The 18,501-nt window shown below is 40.5% G+C and overlaps 1 protein-coding gene across 4 annotated transcripts in view; it reads right to left on the reverse strand.

The window, feature by feature from the left end:
• Positions 1-11,766: 11,766 nt before the first annotated feature.
• Positions 11,767-18,501, reverse strand: part of HMGCLL1 (3-hydroxy-3-methylglutaryl-CoA lyase like 1) — a 183,032-nt gene continuing 176,297 nt past the window's right edge. For all 4 annotated transcript variants that reach the window (XM_020878263.2, XM_020878262.2, XM_070456698.1 and 1 more), the window contains one exon: positions 11,767-14,243. In XM_020878263.2, the coding sequence (XP_020733922.1) occupies positions 14,142-14,243 (102 nt within the window). In that variant the 3' untranslated portion in view covers positions 11,767-14,141. The remainder of the gene's footprint in view (positions 14,244-18,501) is intronic.

Consider the following 18,501-nt stretch of genomic DNA (forward strand, 5'->3'; position numbering starts at 1 on the left):
ACAGATACACAATGGTTCGACTAAAAACTAGCGTTATTAGAGAGGCAACATGGACAAGGGAAATGGGAGGAAAAGAAATGAGGTGATGAGAAGAAATGAGAAGAGAAAAGGAAAAAAAAAACAACCAGAACAAATGCCAGCAAGTTTGACAGACTGGCCTTGTTTCCCTCTCACCCCACTTTTCTGAATTATCTCCCCTTTTGCAGGCAGAAGACCAGAGAGCACACAGTAAGTGGTGAGAACCGTGGTTATAAAACTACCCGAGAAACAGTGTTTGCAGATATATTCAGATTAGGGCTTTGGAGGCTGTAGCTGCTTCACTATAATTTTATAGGTCATTATAGCTATCTTCATCAGAAGTCAATCAGAGCAGACCCCAAATCACACAGTTTCCCCACACTGGATTTAATTTGTTGTCAAATGTAATCCTTTTTGTTAAAACCCATGAGGCATATTTGAGATTTCTGACTAGAAATGACTAGAAATCATTTGATTCCACTGAGGAACTGATGTATGTTTATATAATGGACACTGAAACCAGTATCTAAATATATTTGCTTTATGATACAGATGCTAGAAAGTCAGAGTTTCCTTTGCACCTAACAATTAGAAAGTGTCCCTCTGTACAGACTCCTATTATATTTTTATTTTCTATTGTACATTTGAACTTGCCTTGTTATCTATCTTATTTGTAATAATACTCCGTGTAATAAGTGTCTCAAACAGGAAAGGCTGGGTTATCCTACAGTAACAAGCAATCATGATATGTCAGTGGATTATAATGACAAAGGGTTATTTCTTGCTCACACTAAAAGCTCATTACTGTGAGCTGTCAGGAAGCTCTGAATTTGCTCTGTTGACGTCACACAGAGACTCAGGCTGACAAAGCCACTTTTCTCGGAACTATTACCAGAGGTAAATTAGAGATTATGACAAAGTACATGTTGGATCTTAAAACTTCCATCCAGGATGTGTGTGCATGCATGCTCAGTCATGCCCGACTCTGTGCGACTCTCAGGGACTGTAGGCGGCCAGGCTCCTCTGTCCGTGGGATTCTCCAGGCTAGGGCTCTGGAGTGGGTTGCCATGCCCGCCTCCAGGGGCTCTTCCCGACCCAGACATTGAACCTCGGTCTCCTGCATTGCAGGCAGATTCTTTACCACTGAGGCACCAGGGAAGCCCATAAAAAGCCTATAAGGAGCTAAATGATCCATATTATCACCCCGATGTTAAGAAAATCCAACTTAATTGTAACACAGTTTCCTCCAACCTTGTTTGGGGAACCAACAGCCAGTTGATGATCTGCAACAGATGAACTAACAGTCTTCTGTCATTGGTAGCTAATCAGCCTGCATCCTGGGAGCACTAATCAATAGGTGTCCAGAAAACCAATAAAATGAGGGGTCAACTGAGGTAGCTGAAAAAGGTCCAACTAGATTCTCAAAATATAAAAATTATGTACCCGAAGATAAGTTATATGAAAACCAAAGGGAGGATCAAGGTGAAACCTGTTCATTATCTTTGTATCTTTTGAGATGTCATCTTTCATATTTGAAATAAAAGCTAGCACTGTGATAACTGGATTAAATCATGGGCCTCCTAATGAACTAATAACTAACTACTGTGCTTTCCCACCTTAAAACCCTTCTTGGTTTGTTGAATAGGTAACCTTATGGTTTTCTGGAAGCTATTTCTTTTTGCATACAAAATTATTCTTGCTTTCCCATTGTAACTCTCCACTATGATTTCTTCTTCTAATTTTTTTTATTTTATATTGGAGTACAGCCAATTAACAATATTGTGATATTTTCAGATGGATAGCAAAGGGACTCAAACATACATATATATGTATTGATTCTCCTTCAAATTCCTCTCCCATCCAGGCTGCCGCATAACTTTGAGCAGAGTTCCCTGTGCTATAAAGTAGAAAGTGCTAGTTGCTCAGTTGTGTCCAATTCTTTGTGACCCTATTGACTATAGCGCACCAGGCTCCTCTCTCCTTGGAATTCTCCAGACAAGAATACTGGAGTGGGTTGCCATTCCCTTCTCCAGAGGATCGTCCCGACCCAGGGACCAAACCCTGGTCTCCTTCCTTGCAGGCAGCTTCTTTACCATCTGAACCGCCAGAGAAGCCCATGCTATACAGTAGGACCTTGTTGATCATCCATCTTAGATGCAGGAGTGTGTACATGTTCATCCCAGACCCTATCCCTTCCCTCCGGTAATAACCATAAATCCACTCTCTAAGTATGTGATTCTGTTTTGTAAATAAATTCATTTGTATCCACTGTGATTTCTTATGACCTCTTGAAAGTATATGAAAGCACTACTAATTCAAGAAATATTGAGACTATTTTACACCAGTTCTTGCAGTGGACTTGGATGCAACAGCCAAGGGCTGAAAGTGAAGTGAGGTGATCTAGACTAAATAATAATGAATATCAGTCACGGCAGCATTAAAACATTTTGGCAGCATATCCCTTTGTATTTCTTTACATAGTATCCTGAATTCAACAGGAAAACAACAGCAGATATATTCACTTCAACTTTACTATCGACTGACTGGTTGTATCTCCCCAAGAGGCATATGCTGGAATCCTAACCTCCAATGTGGTGGTATCTGGGGGAGTGCCTTTGGGAGGTAATTTAGGTCATGAGAGTACAGTCCTTATGTGTGATTAGTATCCTTATAAAAGAGATCCGAGAGATCCCTAGCTTGGACTTTGGTGCTGGAGAAGCATCTTGAGAGTCCCTTGGACTGCAAGGAGATCCAACCAGTCAATCCTAAAGGATATCAACCATGACTATTCATTGGAAGGACTAATGCTGAAGCTGAAGCTCCAATACTTTGGCGACCTGATGTGAAGAGCTGATTCACTGGAAAAGACTCTGATGCTGGGGAAGATTGAGAGCAAGAGGAGAAGGGGACGACAGAGGATTATGGTTAACTGGCATCACTGACTCAATGGACATGAGTTTGAACAGACTCAGGGAGATAGTGAAGGACAGGGAAGCCTGGCATGCTGCAGTCCATGGGGTCTCAGACAGTCGGACATGACTTGGCAACTGAACAATGGGAGGACAGGGCAAGAAGCCTGGGGGTTTTCCACCAGAATCCAACACACCAGTGCTCACATCTCACACTTTCAGCCTCCAGACCTGTGAGAAATAAATTTCTGTTCCTTATACATCACTTAGTCTATGCTACTTTGTTAACAGCTTCCCAAACTAAGATCTATTATAATTAATTCATAGTATATAATAGAATGTAGGCATTTGGAGTCTTGATGATAACTATTCATGCCCAGGCAATTATATAGGGGGGATTTGGAAACATTTTTTATCAGAAATAAAAACCTATATCTTGAATCTATTTTCAAAGGCTTAAAATTTAAACAGATTTCCTCATGAAATTTAAAAAGAATTATATTTAGTACTTAATTGATTACACATCAGCATTCAAAAATGACTTCACATGTACTTACAAGTAAACATTAATGTAGAAAAACAACTTTTGCTAAAATTTCTTCTTCTCCTCATGAGAACTAAAATTGTGTTACTAATAGACTTTTTTAAAGTCTCAGAAAATAAACAGGACTATAAATTTAAGTTTGCTATAATAAAAAACCTTACCTTTTCTGGTTTCCAGAATATATAACCATATATTATGTCCATCCTTGAATATCTTGAAGCACACATACTATGAAGTTTAGCATAAAAGGAACAGGCACTCAAACAGGTGGATAACATAATTTTCATTGTCCTAATGTAGACCAGAGTCTAAATTGCGCCTTGCCTTCATTTGTAACCCAACCATTCAGTCTATGGTAAACTGACTTGATGGGAAGTTTATCTTAAGACTTATGTAATCTTCGCCCCTTGTGTATCATGATATTTGGGGGAATATATTTTCTGGGAATAACATATGGTGGAACAATCTTTCAGGTTACCTGTTGTGACCCTGAGTTTTCTTTATGGAGGAAAAATATGCTTCCAATTAAAATTGTCCTATGGGGATGCTATTCTTTATGAATTCAGAGTGAAGAATAGCTAAGGACTCTGGTCTGTGTCTGACAGCTGGTGCAAAGCACCTTGAATCAATAAAACTCTTATTAATTCCATTCTCAGCACTTGGTATTGGTTCACCTTGACATGATTCTACAAAGGGCTGTAGATTTGAAAACCTCTAATACAGCTCATTGTCCAGAATAAGACCAGTATTCCCGAAAAAGTCCTACATGCTGACAAAAATAACATCATATAAATAAATAACTTAACAACAGCAGTTTATGGACACTGTTTTAGGTGCTTTGAGGGTCACAGAGACATTTAAAGACATATTTCATTTCTCTAAATGATGTTTCTAGAAAACAAGGCACAGAACTTTAACTTAAGGCTATGTAAACCAGGGCTGATAGAAGTTCTTCTTCTCAAATACATAAATTCAGTTTGTGTCAGATGATTCAACTGTTCTTAATCTCCTAGGGTGAACCCTGCATAACACGAAGTCTACTAAACGTTTCTCAGAGTCAAGTAAATGCTAAATATAATTTTTTTTTCTTGCTGTTCTCCAAGCATAGTCTTTCAGATTCTTCTGTATTTAGTTCATCATCCACCGCAAAGCAGGACAGCAACAAAGTCATGTTGAATTTTCACCATTTAGCATTCATGCTGCTGCTGCTGCTAAGTCGCTTCAGTTGCGTCTGACTCTTTGAGACCCCATGGACTAGCCCACCAGGCTGCTCTGTCCATGGGATTCTCCAGGCAAGAATCCTGGAGTCGGCAGCCATTCCCTTCTCCAGGGGACTCCTGACCCAGGGACTGAACCTGCCTCTCATGTCTCCTGCACTGGCAGGCAGGTTCTTCACCACTAGTGCCACCTGGGAAGCCCTCTATATTGTTACTCTACCCTATTTGTTTCCTGGGACAGATCTTACCATTTTACCCTCTGATTCACAGACACAATATCCAGATCCAAAGAGACAACCATTTTCTCTTGCGTTAGTTACTTCAGCCCCTTGCTTCCAGGAGAAGATCAAGTGATAGGCAATAATTCTCACATTACAAGAACATCAAGGTAATTAAATTAAAAAAAATATGATTCTCATTACAAATATTCCTTAACAGGCAGACAATAGGGAGGAGGGAATATACCTCTTCTCTTTTTTTAATATATATTTTAATTCAGACCTAAGGAACTGAGTATTGTTTAAGGAATCTTTATTGGAATAATGACATATCACATGGTAAAATTAATTCCTGTTAAGCAACCTAGTTCTTTTTAAATCTCTGCCTTCTTTTTGCCAAATAAATACACAGATGCAAAGAGTGACTACTACGTTTTATTACTGAGCACCTCTGTGTATAAGTTGGAGGCTCTAAACATAATTCCCAAGTATTTGCTCAACTGGGCTTCCCTGATAGCTCAGTTGATAAAGAATCCGCCTGCAATGAGGAGACACTGGTTCAATTCCTGGGTCAGGAAATTCTGCTGGAGAAGGGATAGGCTACCTACTACTCCAGTATTATTGGGCTTCCCTGTGGCTCAGCTGGTAAAGAATCCACCTGCAATGTGGGAGACCTGGGTTTGATCCCTGGGTTGGGAAGATCCCCTGGAGGAGGGAATGGCTACCCACTCCAGAATTCTGGCCTGGAGAATTCACAGTCCATAGGGTCACAGAGAGTTGGACATGACTGAACAAGTTTCACTTTCACTTTCCTCTGCCCAGCTGAATTCCTACATATTATAATTTCCAATAGAGGGTCTTTCTGAGAGGATCAAGAAATATATTCAAGCAGTCTGAAAATGGTTTGTGGAAGGAAGGGGTGAATGGCTTTGAGCTTTACTGTGCTAGGGAATAGCATAATATAAAAACTGAATGTGATTGTAGATTAACAAAATTTAGTTTTTTAATATGGAAGAGATTCAATGTTATTCCAGCTTTGAAATTACAATATCATTGACACCAATGCATGATGTTCCCAAACTACAAATCTGGAGGACAACCTTGCCTGCACATAATGTGTAGTAATGGGAGACACTTCTGCAGAATGCCGTGGGTCCAGGGAAGAGCCTGCAGTCACCAGAGTGGTATAAGGCCAGGAGATAGAGGCAGACTGAAAGCCTAGCAGTGCGCTGCACACCATCCTTTCTGTGTGTGCACAGACTCCTTGCAGAACACATCCGTCCCCACTCACGCTCCTAACATGTGTCATCACATCATTCTCCCTCCTTTCTCACTGCCCACTATTCTAGCCTGAGCGCCCCTGCTCCTCAACATCTGTGAAGATCTTGAGTTGATAAACTTAAGACATACTGTTTTTTCAAAGAGAACTCCACAGATAACATTTTTCCCCCCTTTGTACAAATGTAAAAATTCAGAGCTGCTGTAAGATCCCCCAGCATGTATTCATTTTATAACTGGAAGCTTGGACTCTGACCAACATCTTCCCTTTTGCACTATCCTCAGCCCCTGTTAACCACCATTCTATTATGGTGATTATGGTTAATAATAATGTATTATATACTTGAATCTTCTAAGAGAGCAGATTGGAAATGTTTTCATCACAAAAGGTAATGGTTAATTCTGTGACATGGTGGACCTGTTAACTAACACTATGGTAGTAATCATTTTGTACTATATCAGTGCATCAAATTGTCTCATTGTACAATGCACCCTTGACATGGAACAGAATACACTTTGAAGCTGAAAGAAAAAGAAAGCTATGAAAGATATGTGATTTGAAATATAAATGTGCCTGGGACTAAACTTACAAAACCATGACTAAGGTCGTAATCTCATCCACTAATTCCATAAAAAAGGTTTTAATGAAATGCATTAATCTGTGGCTGCCATGTGTATATGTGTGCACATATGTATGTAAATCAGTTGTTCTCACAAGCTTACCAAAAGAAATTGGATTTTTAAATTTTTAGCAAATTAATTTTAAAAATAAATCTACTGGGGTTCTTGCTGGAAGATTTTTAGACTAAGTAACATGCTGTGTTAGAGTGAGAAGACAGGGTGTTTATGGGGACATACATTGTTTTTTACAAAAATAAATAAAATAATGAAAATATTTCTAAACAAACTATTTTCAAAAATCAAGAGAGAGACAAAGGAAGGAAGGGAAGGAGGAAGGAAGAGAGAAAGAAAATGGGAAGGAAAGAAAGAGGGGCGGGAAGGAAGAAAGAAAGAGGGAGAGAAACAGACAAACAGAGAAACAAAAAAAAAAAAGAAGGAACCAGGCACTTGCATTCGAATTTCATTGCTTCCTCTCTCCTTTTGGAACACACACACACATTCAGAATATGAATTTAGTCAGTTGACTCCCAGATGATCCAATTACATCTGGATGAAGTTCCTGGGGGGAAAAGCAAGGCAGCTAGTGTTTCTCTTCTTTGTGATGCCTCTGGCTTCTCAGAAAGCTTCCAGAATATCTGTCCAACAATCCAATACATTAGCATCATGAGTAGATAGAGGGGCCACTGTGAAAACTTTTGATTGAGAGACAGCTCTTCAAGATTCAACAACCCAGGATAATGGTCCAGTTACCTACTGCATGTTGTCTGTCTACTTTACCAATGACCTTAAAGAGCCAGCTGTAGAAATTTCAGATGAAGCAGTTGTCAGAATTTTTGTGATATTACCACTCAATTCCTAGAAGTGGATCAGCCCTTCCCTAAGCCACATAAACTTAATACTATGGCTCAGGTCAGAGGATGGGTGGCTCTCATGGAACAAAAGAATAGTCTTCTTCAAGAAGCTCACGGCTTCATAATGGAAGCATATTCTGTAGAACAAGAAGAAAAGAGAAGTCTGCCTAACTTGATAACCCACCAAGAGAACACTCCAATGTGGCAGTAGAGAGCAATCCACTCATGCAACCACAAAAAGAGTAGGAATAAGTGCCTAATATTCATGAAATTTCTGAATTTTGGCGATACAGGATCTGGAGAGTAAGGCTGTTATGATGTTCTTTAGACAGGGTTACTCAGTAAAAGTCTCACAGTAAGTTCCAATGGGAATTTACAGTCCTGTGAAATACAGAAAAGTCAGCTCAGAAGCATAGTTCAATGATGCAGTGTAATAAGCCAAGCATGGAGCTTTGGTGCCAATTTAAGATTACATATTTATGGGGTTTCATAGTGAGTTATCTCTTTCAGGATCACAACGAGCCCTTTAAGACAATGCACCTTTACATGGAACAGAATACAGGATGACCTTTTAAGAGAGCCTTCCTGGGGGCTGAACCACTCCTAAGGGAGAAGGAGTCCCACTCCAGGGCAGTGAAATAGAAAGGGGCAATAAAAAAGATGATAGTCAACGTTTATTGACCACTTTCTGGCACTTTGCCAAACACTTAAAAGCATTATTTCATGAAGCCCTTCCAACAGTTGTCTAAATAAGGACCATTATCATGCAAGTTTTATACATAAAGGAAGCAAGGTGTGAAGTAAGGTTTAAAGGGATTGTTAAGTTCACTGAGGTTTCATAGCTGCAGAGTAATAGATCAGATGATGTCAAGGACAACTCACGACAGATGGATGGACAATAAGTCCAGGATACCTCCTCTCTCCAAGGGCTGAACATTGGGTCAGGGTCTCCTTCCCACAACTGATGTGTTATTTTTAATCTTCCATTATAGCAGTCCATAGTACTCAGTTTAATATGCTCTTATAATAAGCTTGAGGGATATCACGTATAGGAAATTGGTGAAATCTGTCTCCAATCCAAGTATCCTGGAGAAATCATGATGAGCCTGTTCAGTTGGATCTTGCTGAGAAACAAGAGTCAAGGGAAGGAAGGTGGCAGGAAATGTGATATTTGTGTTGCATACTTCCCTTCTTCTTGTTTGAAATGAACTCATTTTTATTTTTCCTCCTAACCACCATGTATTAGATAGCTATCACACCAAGCCATAAGAAACTAAGAATGCTGAACACAGAAAATCCCCTGCTCTCTTGGAAGATGCATTCTGTTGAGCAAAGAAATAAAATAAATAAATAAAATTTAAATATTATATAATGAAAAGGAAAATGCAACACAATGTCATAGAGAGTATCTGAGGCGTTACTTTAGACTGAGTTGTCTGGGGAAACTCACTAAGGAGGTGATATTTATGCTGTTGGTACCTGAATGCCCAGAAGTTACAAACGGGAAAGACTGGCAGAGAGAATAACCAGGTAAAGGACCTGCAATAGGCCCCAGGCTAACTTGTTCCAGGAGCAGAGAAAAGACAACAGGCTAGGACACAACACACAGAGGCAAGTGCTACAAGGTACTTTGAATACATGAAGCTTTTGATGCCCAGGAGGAAGTGTTAAACTGGCAAGTGTTTCTCAAATTTTAACAAGCATATGAGTCCTGTAAAGATCTTGTTAAAAATGCAGATGATGGGACTTCCCCAGAAGTCCAGTGGTTGAGATGCCATGCTTCTGCTTCAGGGGTTGCATATTTGATCTCTGGTCAGGCAACTAAGATCCCACATGCCTCATAACCAAAAAAAAAAAAAAAAAAAAAAAGAGAGAGAGAGAGAAAGAAAGAAAGGAAAGTTCATGAACTGAATAAAAATGAAAATACACATCAAGTTAAAAAATTTTAAGGCAGATAGTGATGCAGTTGGTCTGCAGTGGAGCCCCACAGTCTGCATTTCCCAAAAAAACCCAGGCGATGACAACCCTGCTGGCCATGGAAGGCATTTGGGCAAGGACAGGAGCTGTGACCAGTTTTGCATTTGTAAGTCTCCAGTTAAACACAACAGAGAGAAGGAACAGACCAAAATGAAAGATGTGGTAGGACCTGGGATCAAGGATATAGTAGGTGCCGGAAGACAGCAGGACCCCAGAAATCAAGAAGTGCTTCAAAGAGAGGGGGAAGCGCGTGGAACGCAGAGCTGTATAGGTAGAGGACCAAGAAGCGGCCTGAGACTCAGCACACAAGCGCCCCTGGAAACTGTTATAAAGTAAGCTGACTTCTTCAGCTGTACCTGAAGTATAGCTGATTTACAATATTGAAGCTTCCAGTGTACAGCAAACTGATTCAGTTTTATGTATATATCTATATTCTTTTTATTCTAGTCTTTCCTCTTATAGGTTACTACCAGACCCTGAACAGTAACCTATAATGGGAAAGAACATTGTATAGTTCCCTGGACTATGCAGTAAATCGTTGCTGTTTATTTCATAAATGGGAGTGTACATCTGCAAATCCCAAACTCTTAGTTTATCCCTCCCCCTGCCCCAGTTTCCCCTCTGGGAGCCACAGGTTTGTTCTCTGTGTCTGTGTCTGTTTTGTAAATAAATTCATCTGTACCTTTTTTTTTAAAGAGTATGTGAACCTCTAATACTGCTTTGGGTGGGTTTCACAGATTACCATTCTTCTCAAGCCTTTCCTCCACCCTCACTTGTAATGCTCGCAGACCTCACTTCCTACTTTCCTGAAAAAAAAAAAAAAAATGTAGAGACCAATTAGCACGATGGACAACTTTCCCCTTAAAACCTACTCTTTGCACATTCAAAGCTTTTGCTATTTCCATCCTTTCCTCCTGTCTCAGAGAACTTGGATATGGCTCCTTCTTCAGAGGTGTTAGGTCTTCTGCTTCCATTCTCCTACCCTTTCTCACCAGGACACTGCTACTATGGGGTCATCTTCTGAACCACTGCACAGACCCACTCTAGGTCACCCATGACCTTGGCTGGTCTATCCTCACGGTCTACTCCTCATGTAAGTAAGTAAGGAGCTAAGGGATGGGCACGTGATGATGTTCTGCCCAGTGAAACAGGAGAGAAAGTTTGGGGTGGGATGGGGGAAATGCCCCTCATTGATTAAAACCAGGCGTTCCAGAAGCAAAAGCCCTCAGCAGAGGCGGAGTCCTATGGGGACGGTGTGACTCAGAAATGCTACCACTACTTTGCAACTCAGAGGAGGAGGAGCCTGAAGGTGTCAACAGGGAAATGGGCAGAAACTCTTATCTTGCAACATAATTGCATCTCCAAGCTAAATGATGGTGGAAAAGCAGTAATTCTGAGATATTTGAGATTAAGCCTGTGGAGTTCAAGTCTTCTATTGCTTTTCTTGTTTTTCAGTTGCTAGGTCATGTCCAATTCTTTGTGACCCCATGGACTGCAGCATGCAAGGCTTCCCCGTTCTTCACTATCTCCCAGAGTTTGGTCAAACTCACATCCATTGTGTTGATGATGCCACCCAACGATCTCATCCTCCGTCAGTCCCTTTTCCTGCCCTCAATCTTTCCCATTACCGGGGTCTTTTCTAATAAGTTGGTTTTCTATTGTCTGCAGTTTAAAGCAGCCTAGTTGATGCTTCTACCAGAGCAGGAGGTGACTGCCACTGGAGCTGCCCAAAGGCAGGGTGCGAGTAGTTTCTCAACCCTCTCTTTCCCTCCCTCTCTTCTCACCCTCCTCCCGCACTCCATTCTGTACCCCTCCTCTCTCCCTTCCTCCCTAGCTTACCCATTCTTCCCTAGCTCTATACCTCCAAAACTATCCTTTTAACTCTTAGACCTGCCCCACACAAGCATAAAACTTCTATCTTCTGGTCCAAAAAGCACTTTGCAGATGATTATGAGTATTCACGGCAGTTTTTCATATGCCTATTTAATGTAGATTTCTGGAGGGGTCCCAGCTTTATTTTATCTCTCCTTTACGGCTTTGATAGGGATATTGGTGGCTTATGTATTCAATGCTAAGTATCCTGTTACATGTCTAAAGTTCATGCACACATATAGAAATGAATAGCCATAGAAATGCAGCTAAAGGGGTATTTATTAACTGTTATAGGGATCAGAAGAAACAGTATAAAAGGGCATTCTCAATTTTCTCATCAAGTTTCCTTTTCTTTGCTTTATGAATTTCATGAATTCAGAATTTAGAAAATGTCTACTTTTTACAGTAGTCTTAAAGGGCAGATGTCATAAAAGGTTACTTCTAAATGTACTTCATAATTGCTTTGCCGTTCCTAAGCCTTTCCCCAGGGCTACCCTGGTGTGGGTTTATGTATGGGTAGGTTGTTTGGGTAGGTCCTTCAGTGATTCCAAACTTTCCTAGTTAGTGGAAATATAGCTTTGGGGGGGATTCTGCCTCTGGAATTCAGGCCGTTTTATTTGATTATGTGATCCCCACCCCCCCAAAACCAGAAGAAACTCTCCTTAAGTTAAGAGAAGGGTTTAGATGGTTTTGGTGAAGAAAGGATAACAAACACCTAAAGCACAAACTTCTCCTGTGGTGTGGCAGTTAGGAAGCTCTGAGGTGCTCCGGGGCACGAATAGGTGGACCGCTGTATATGCAGTGCACGTGTGTGCTAGGCTGCGCCTGGGGTTCTGACGACTCGCTCTGCCTTTTGAAGAGTCTGTGGTGGTTCTCATTTCTAAACTGCCAAGTTTTGCCCTTCACTGTTTCTATAAGCAGTCTGCATAAACTGATGCTTTTCCCAAATATCACAAAACTAAGAACTCCACAGCTGCATAAGAGAGAGGAAAAGTCAGTCTCCTCAGAAGATGGGAAGGGAGGTATTCCACTGTGCACCAGCGGTGCACATTCCTGCCCCCACGCCCAGCACCAAGCTCCTCCTGGAGAGAGACAATGTAACAGATCCATAAAGAGATGCAATTCTGTTTGCTCTCTGCACTCCCCATGTGCCAGCACTAACCCAAATGCAAAGGGTCACTCAGCTCTGATGACAAGCTCCTGCTATATCACCCATCACAACCTAAGCCATGGAAACTTAGTTTCTGTCAATTTCCAATAGTTCCCTTTGCAATCCTTTTATTGAAATTATGTATCCTTAAAGTTAACACAGTAGTAATCAGCAATTCTCTTATTTTCTTGAATTTCTTTTTATTCCTGTGGTTTTGATGAATATTTAATAGAAAGCCCACAATGCTCACTTTCATATCTCAAGTTCTATTCAAATGTATTCAAAGATCAGATCACCCAGTATCATTGGAAAGTCTACATAAATATTAATAAAAATACTGACAATTTAGATCCACATGGAATAATACTGCCCCCATATGATTTGCATAGGTAATAGAAGTAAATTTTTCTTAACACAGCCCTCCTGTGCCTCTTCTCAACTTGGATATATATTTGCTATTCCTGGCAATGTTATTACAAAAGATAAAATTTCAGCCACTTCAACATTAAAAATAACCATAAAATGTCAATCCTCCCAAACAGATGTGATTTAATCAAACTACCCTGAATCAATGGAAAAGGTCTGTTTTCACAAATTAATAACTGCATTAATATTCTTAGCATCATGGTGACATTCCTTGGACAACTTCGAAGTGAGCTGAAAATGATAAAAGTGGATTATGGTACACGTATCTCTGTATTCTCATCACTGCAACTTAGACATTGGGGTGAAAGTTGTACCTTTTGTTTCTCAATAGCTGAGCAACACTCTGCTGGTTTTTACTACAACTGATGAAAGGGAAAGCATGGCAAACTGGATGCATGTGACAAGCACAGGAGGTAATATGTTTCCAGGATGTGGCATCTGGCCATTGACCACAGCCTCTTGGAACAAGATAAAGTCACTGAAATAGTTAACAGATGTTAGCATACTTGAAATATAAAAGTTCTATTGCTAAAAATTATGTGGGGTCAGATGGAGATTTGGCGCTTGGTCCATAATTTAACTGACTTGGCAAATGCAAAGTTGAGATCCAGAGGCATATAATGCATAATACGGAGGCCACACACTTTGCACAGCACACGGGGGCTCATAAACTACTGACGAAATGTACGCTGTGCTAAGCCAGCTTGATTAAGTATTAACACAGTATTTGATACTTAGGGAAATCTGAAGTCAATTTGCACGTCGACTAAATTAAAAAGTTATTTCTGTAAGAGCAGAAGAGTAGACTTTTCTACAAGTTCAAAGGACGTCTGCAAATTTTATTATTTAGCCTTGGTTTGCAATTTACCTGATGACTGGTATATCTTCCCGTCCACTTCATAATCCATCCAGTGATACCCTTTTTCAAAGTATCTCTCTTTTTTCCCCCCACTTTTGTCTATTACTCCACATTTCAGAACGAGTTGACAGTAATGATTTTCAGATGCATATCTGTAGCTGAAATGGAGCTTCTCAAACTTAAGTCACAAAGTTATTCAAGTCAAGCATTGAATGAGGCTTGTGCTACTTTAGAATTTGTAGTTTTATTCACAGCTTTGCAGATGAAGTCACCAGCTTCCATCACTTTGTAAAGATTCACACCCTGGTGAGACAAAAATGACAGCGCCAGGTTGGGGGGGGGTGGGTAGGAAGAAAGAAGACAAAACAGATTTCTTTTAATTATATTAGTAGTTACTTAAACATTTAAAATTATCACACAAATGTTCATTATTGATTGGGGGACAACATTTGTCTCCATAAATTATGTAGACTTAAAATTTTTCTGCTTTATTAAAACATATCTTGAATCTGACCCTAGGCTAACCACACTTGAATAATCCAGTGTAATTATGCTGGTACCTAAACTCTATGAAGGACAACAGTAGAATCAGAAAGAATGAACAAATATCAGTAAAGGGCAACTAAAATGATAATGCTTTGGAGCAGTTTATAGATAAGGATTTGGCAGGGGAATCTCATAGTATATCTTAGTATATAAACAAACAAACCTGATAAAGCTGTAAGAAACATAGGAATGATGAATGTATGTATAATTTTTAACCACATCCAGAAACACTATTGCTGGCATGAAATTGAAAGAGGTAGTTTAATAAAATGAAGTAGTATTTAGTCCACATCTGGAACTTGTTTGCCTGAGAGGTTGTACTGACTGGAAGCATAAATAGGATCAACAAAGGCTTTGGTAAATCCGTGGATGACAGATCGGCAGTTGGGTATGAAGGCCAAGTTCAGCGCAGGCTCCTCATCTTGGGCTTGGCGGAGCCAAGGATCACCACCGAGGTTTCCAGCCCGCACCGAGCTATCACTGGCGGGGACTTGGGGGGCAGAGCGTTAGGCAGATTAACCAGAGATTTGCCCCCACGGAGCATTTTGTAAGCTCCTACGTTTTGCCTCAACATGGACTAGAAACAACATAGACTTAAAACTGAACTGACTCAAGCTCCCTTGCTATTAAGCAGTAGTTTTTAAAATTTATGTAAGTCCGATGTTTTCTGAAAATGAACAAGCATAAATACTCACAGGCGCTTTTCATACCAGCAATCATAAAGCGATCATAACTCTAATACAGCTAGTTACTTCTTTCCAGAAACTTTTACAGCACTGTTTTCTTTGCAGTTTACGTCTGCTTAAGAATCACCAAAAAGTAATTTGTAAAATGACATGTAAATAATTTTCATGTTTCTTTTTATTGTGAAGTTGTTTTTAGGACACTAACACTTGTTTTTGGTTTTGTAATGGTTTTGGGTAGAAAGCCCTTTAGGCATAGTTTGGTTTCACATTCTTAATACATCGATATGCAAATTTTGTAAGTAATAAGTTACATATGTCTGTCATTTCTGAATTACATCTAACAAAAGATCACAAGAAGATTTTAGTCATCAAAGTTCTTTGCTTTTCAGTAATTTCATTTATAGCAATTATGCAGTGGGATTGGTTGGTATCACAGCAAAGAAGAATTTTGTTTTGACCTTTCTCTAACCAATTTACTTAAAGAACAGATTATTTTTGTTTGTTTGTTTTTCATCACTAAGTCGTGTCTGACTCTTTTGCGATCTCCTGGGCTGTACTCTGTCGGGGTCCTCTGCCCAGGGGTTTCCCAAGCAACAATACTAGAGTGAGTTGCCACTTCCTTCTCTAAGGGATACTCCCAACCCAGGGATCAAACCTGCTTCTGGATTGGCAAGCAGATTCTTTACCACTGAGCCACTCTGGAAGCCCAATGAAAAGATAACTTTATGAAATAATGTGGCATTTATTCTTAAATCATTTCAGCGTTTAAATCAGGTGCTTATATATGTTAATGTACTATGATACACTATGAAGTTTCAAGAACTTCACACAGAATAAATCAGGTGCTTAAATATGTTAATGTACTATGATACACTATGAAGTTTCAAGAACTTCACACAGAATACAGTTTCTGTCTTTAGGGTGCCTGCGGTCAAGCAGGCAATGTGGAACCCTAAACAGGAAAGCCTGCACTGCCGCTAAAGTCACTGGGAGAAACATCCAGATGACCACGAAGGCAGAGCTGCAGGGTGGTCAACCCACTGAGGAAAAGGAAATGGGAATGAACGGAGAGCAGTGTGTCTGGGAAGAGTTCCAGGAAGGGTAGATCCTGACCCGAGGCTTGTACAGAGAGTATGAGTCTTTGAGAAGAAGGAGGAGGCATGAGGCACCGTCAGTACAGACATCTGAAACATATCATGGGATGCGTGGAAAGGAATGGGCAAAAGGACTAGAAAAGAGAAAAAAAAGGCCAAAGAGTGTGACAGAATACAGCCCTGCTTTTTAGGAAATGGAATCCACTGATGCATGCCCAAGCAGAAGCAAGGCATATTCCTATTTGTATCTTAGATGAAATCTTCCACGGCAGCATGGAGAATGAATCTGAAAGCAGTCTGAAGTCAGCAGACCAGTATGTGCCAAGATGCTTCAGACACATCTGACTCTTTGTGACCCTATGAACTATAGCCTGCCAGGCTCCTCGGTCCATGGGCTTCTCTAGGCAAGAACACTGGAGTCGGTTGCCGTGTACTTCTCAAGGGGATCGTCCCTACCCAGGGGGTCGAACCTTTATCTCTCATGTCTCCTGCATTGGCAGGCCGGTTCTTCGCCACTAGCACCACCTGGGAAGTCCCACAGACCAGGATAGAGGATGAATATCCACAGAAGATATCAGGACTTGTGCTGATGTAGTTACAGCCAGGGTAGGAAGGAAGGGACAAACAACCAAAACAGTTCAGAAGTCGCATCAGTGACTCTTGCTAATTGCGTAGGCATGGGAGCCAGTGATACAGGTTCCACAGAGAACCTTGGTTTGTTGGTTGCTACCCAACATAACTTAAATTGTGAAATTCTTGGAAATGGAAACATGGTTTATTTGCAGTTGGACCCAGACAGCCTGACTCATGTGAAGCATCAACTGAGTTCAACCGAGTTATATAAATCTTCAAGAAAGGATTTCTATGGCTTGAGAGTTTAGGATTAGGAGATGAAAACTATTATATACAGAATGGATAAACAAGGTCCTACTTGGAACTATATTCAATATCCTGTGATAAACCATATTGGAAAAGAATATGGTAAAGAATGTGTGTATGTGAATATATATATATATATTCACATATATATACATATATGAGCCACTTTGCTGTAGAGTAGAAATTAAGACAGCATTGTAAGTCAACTATACTTCAATAAAATAAAGTAGGAAAAAAAGAGGAAATATTTCTGCTTTTTTTCAGGTTCTGTCATGGTCATACCTCTCTAATAGAAATGATGGAAATGATCAGACTACTTAGTAATAGCTATTCCTAACCAGAGAAGAGAGGCAACAGATTTTGGTATTTAGTTTCAGCTGATATTAGTCTTTCAATGAACAGGATTGAGCGTCTCTAGGCAACAGGCACCTATGAACACATTATAATGCCAACTCTCTGTCTCCAGGGAGAGCTGAATACAGAAAGAAGATGGTACTGCAACCTCCTGGGAGCTTCCGAGAAAGGCACCGAAATGCGGAGGAGAGGAGCCCAGCAGGTGGACCTGGGGAATCAGCAGGGAAGTAGCAGAAAGTGTGTTTCTGAGGGTGGTTTACCTCGCTCTCAGGTGAAACCGAGGAGGAGGAAGGCCATTCCAGGGGTGGGGAAGGCAGGAGAGGGAGGGATGGAGCTGAGAAACAGAGAGCGCAGGGAAGGACTGACGCACAGACGAGTCAGCTGGGCAGGAGCGCCTCTCAGAAGAGCGAGGGAGGAGCAGAGAGGTGAGACGGAAGGACAACTCCATTCTCGAATCCAGGTGCTGATTTGCACATCTCAGAAAACATGTGGAATTCCTGACCATCTGTGAACAGTGCTTTTGCCTTTTATGCTTTTCCCTAAAAGATTCTGCCTTAGAGATTAGTAGATCATTTCAATAAGCATGTGTGTTATAGGGCCTGTGACTTTCTCAGATACCACTTGCAAAGAGACTATTCCTGCCGGCCAATGTTTCGCATGCTAAGTATTATTAAACCCTGCTCCTCCATTGGCCATTTTAAAATGGCCCTGGGCACTCTTCCAGAAGCCCTACTTGTCACTGTGAGAAAACCAAGATCCCAGTTTTCCTCCAAGGAAAAGAAAATAGCAAAAACAAATATCATAAAAGCAAAGACAGGCTCTAACTCACAAAGCGTGTGACATCAAATGAGATACTGGATGAAAACGTACTTTGGAAGTCAAGAAGCAGTAAAAAAAAAAAAAAAAGTGAAATGGTAGCATTATTGGTGATTGAGCTATAGCAATAAGTTCTTTTATAAAGTCCCCCTCAAGAATTTTTATTGTATTTTCCCACTGTGCATT

This window comes from Odocoileus virginianus, chromosome 27, assembly GCF_023699985.2.
Source record: "Odocoileus virginianus isolate 20LAN1187 ecotype Illinois chromosome 27, Ovbor_1.2, whole genome shotgun sequence".
Classification (NCBI taxonomy): domain Eukaryota; kingdom Metazoa; phylum Chordata; class Mammalia; order Artiodactyla; family Cervidae; genus Odocoileus; species Odocoileus virginianus.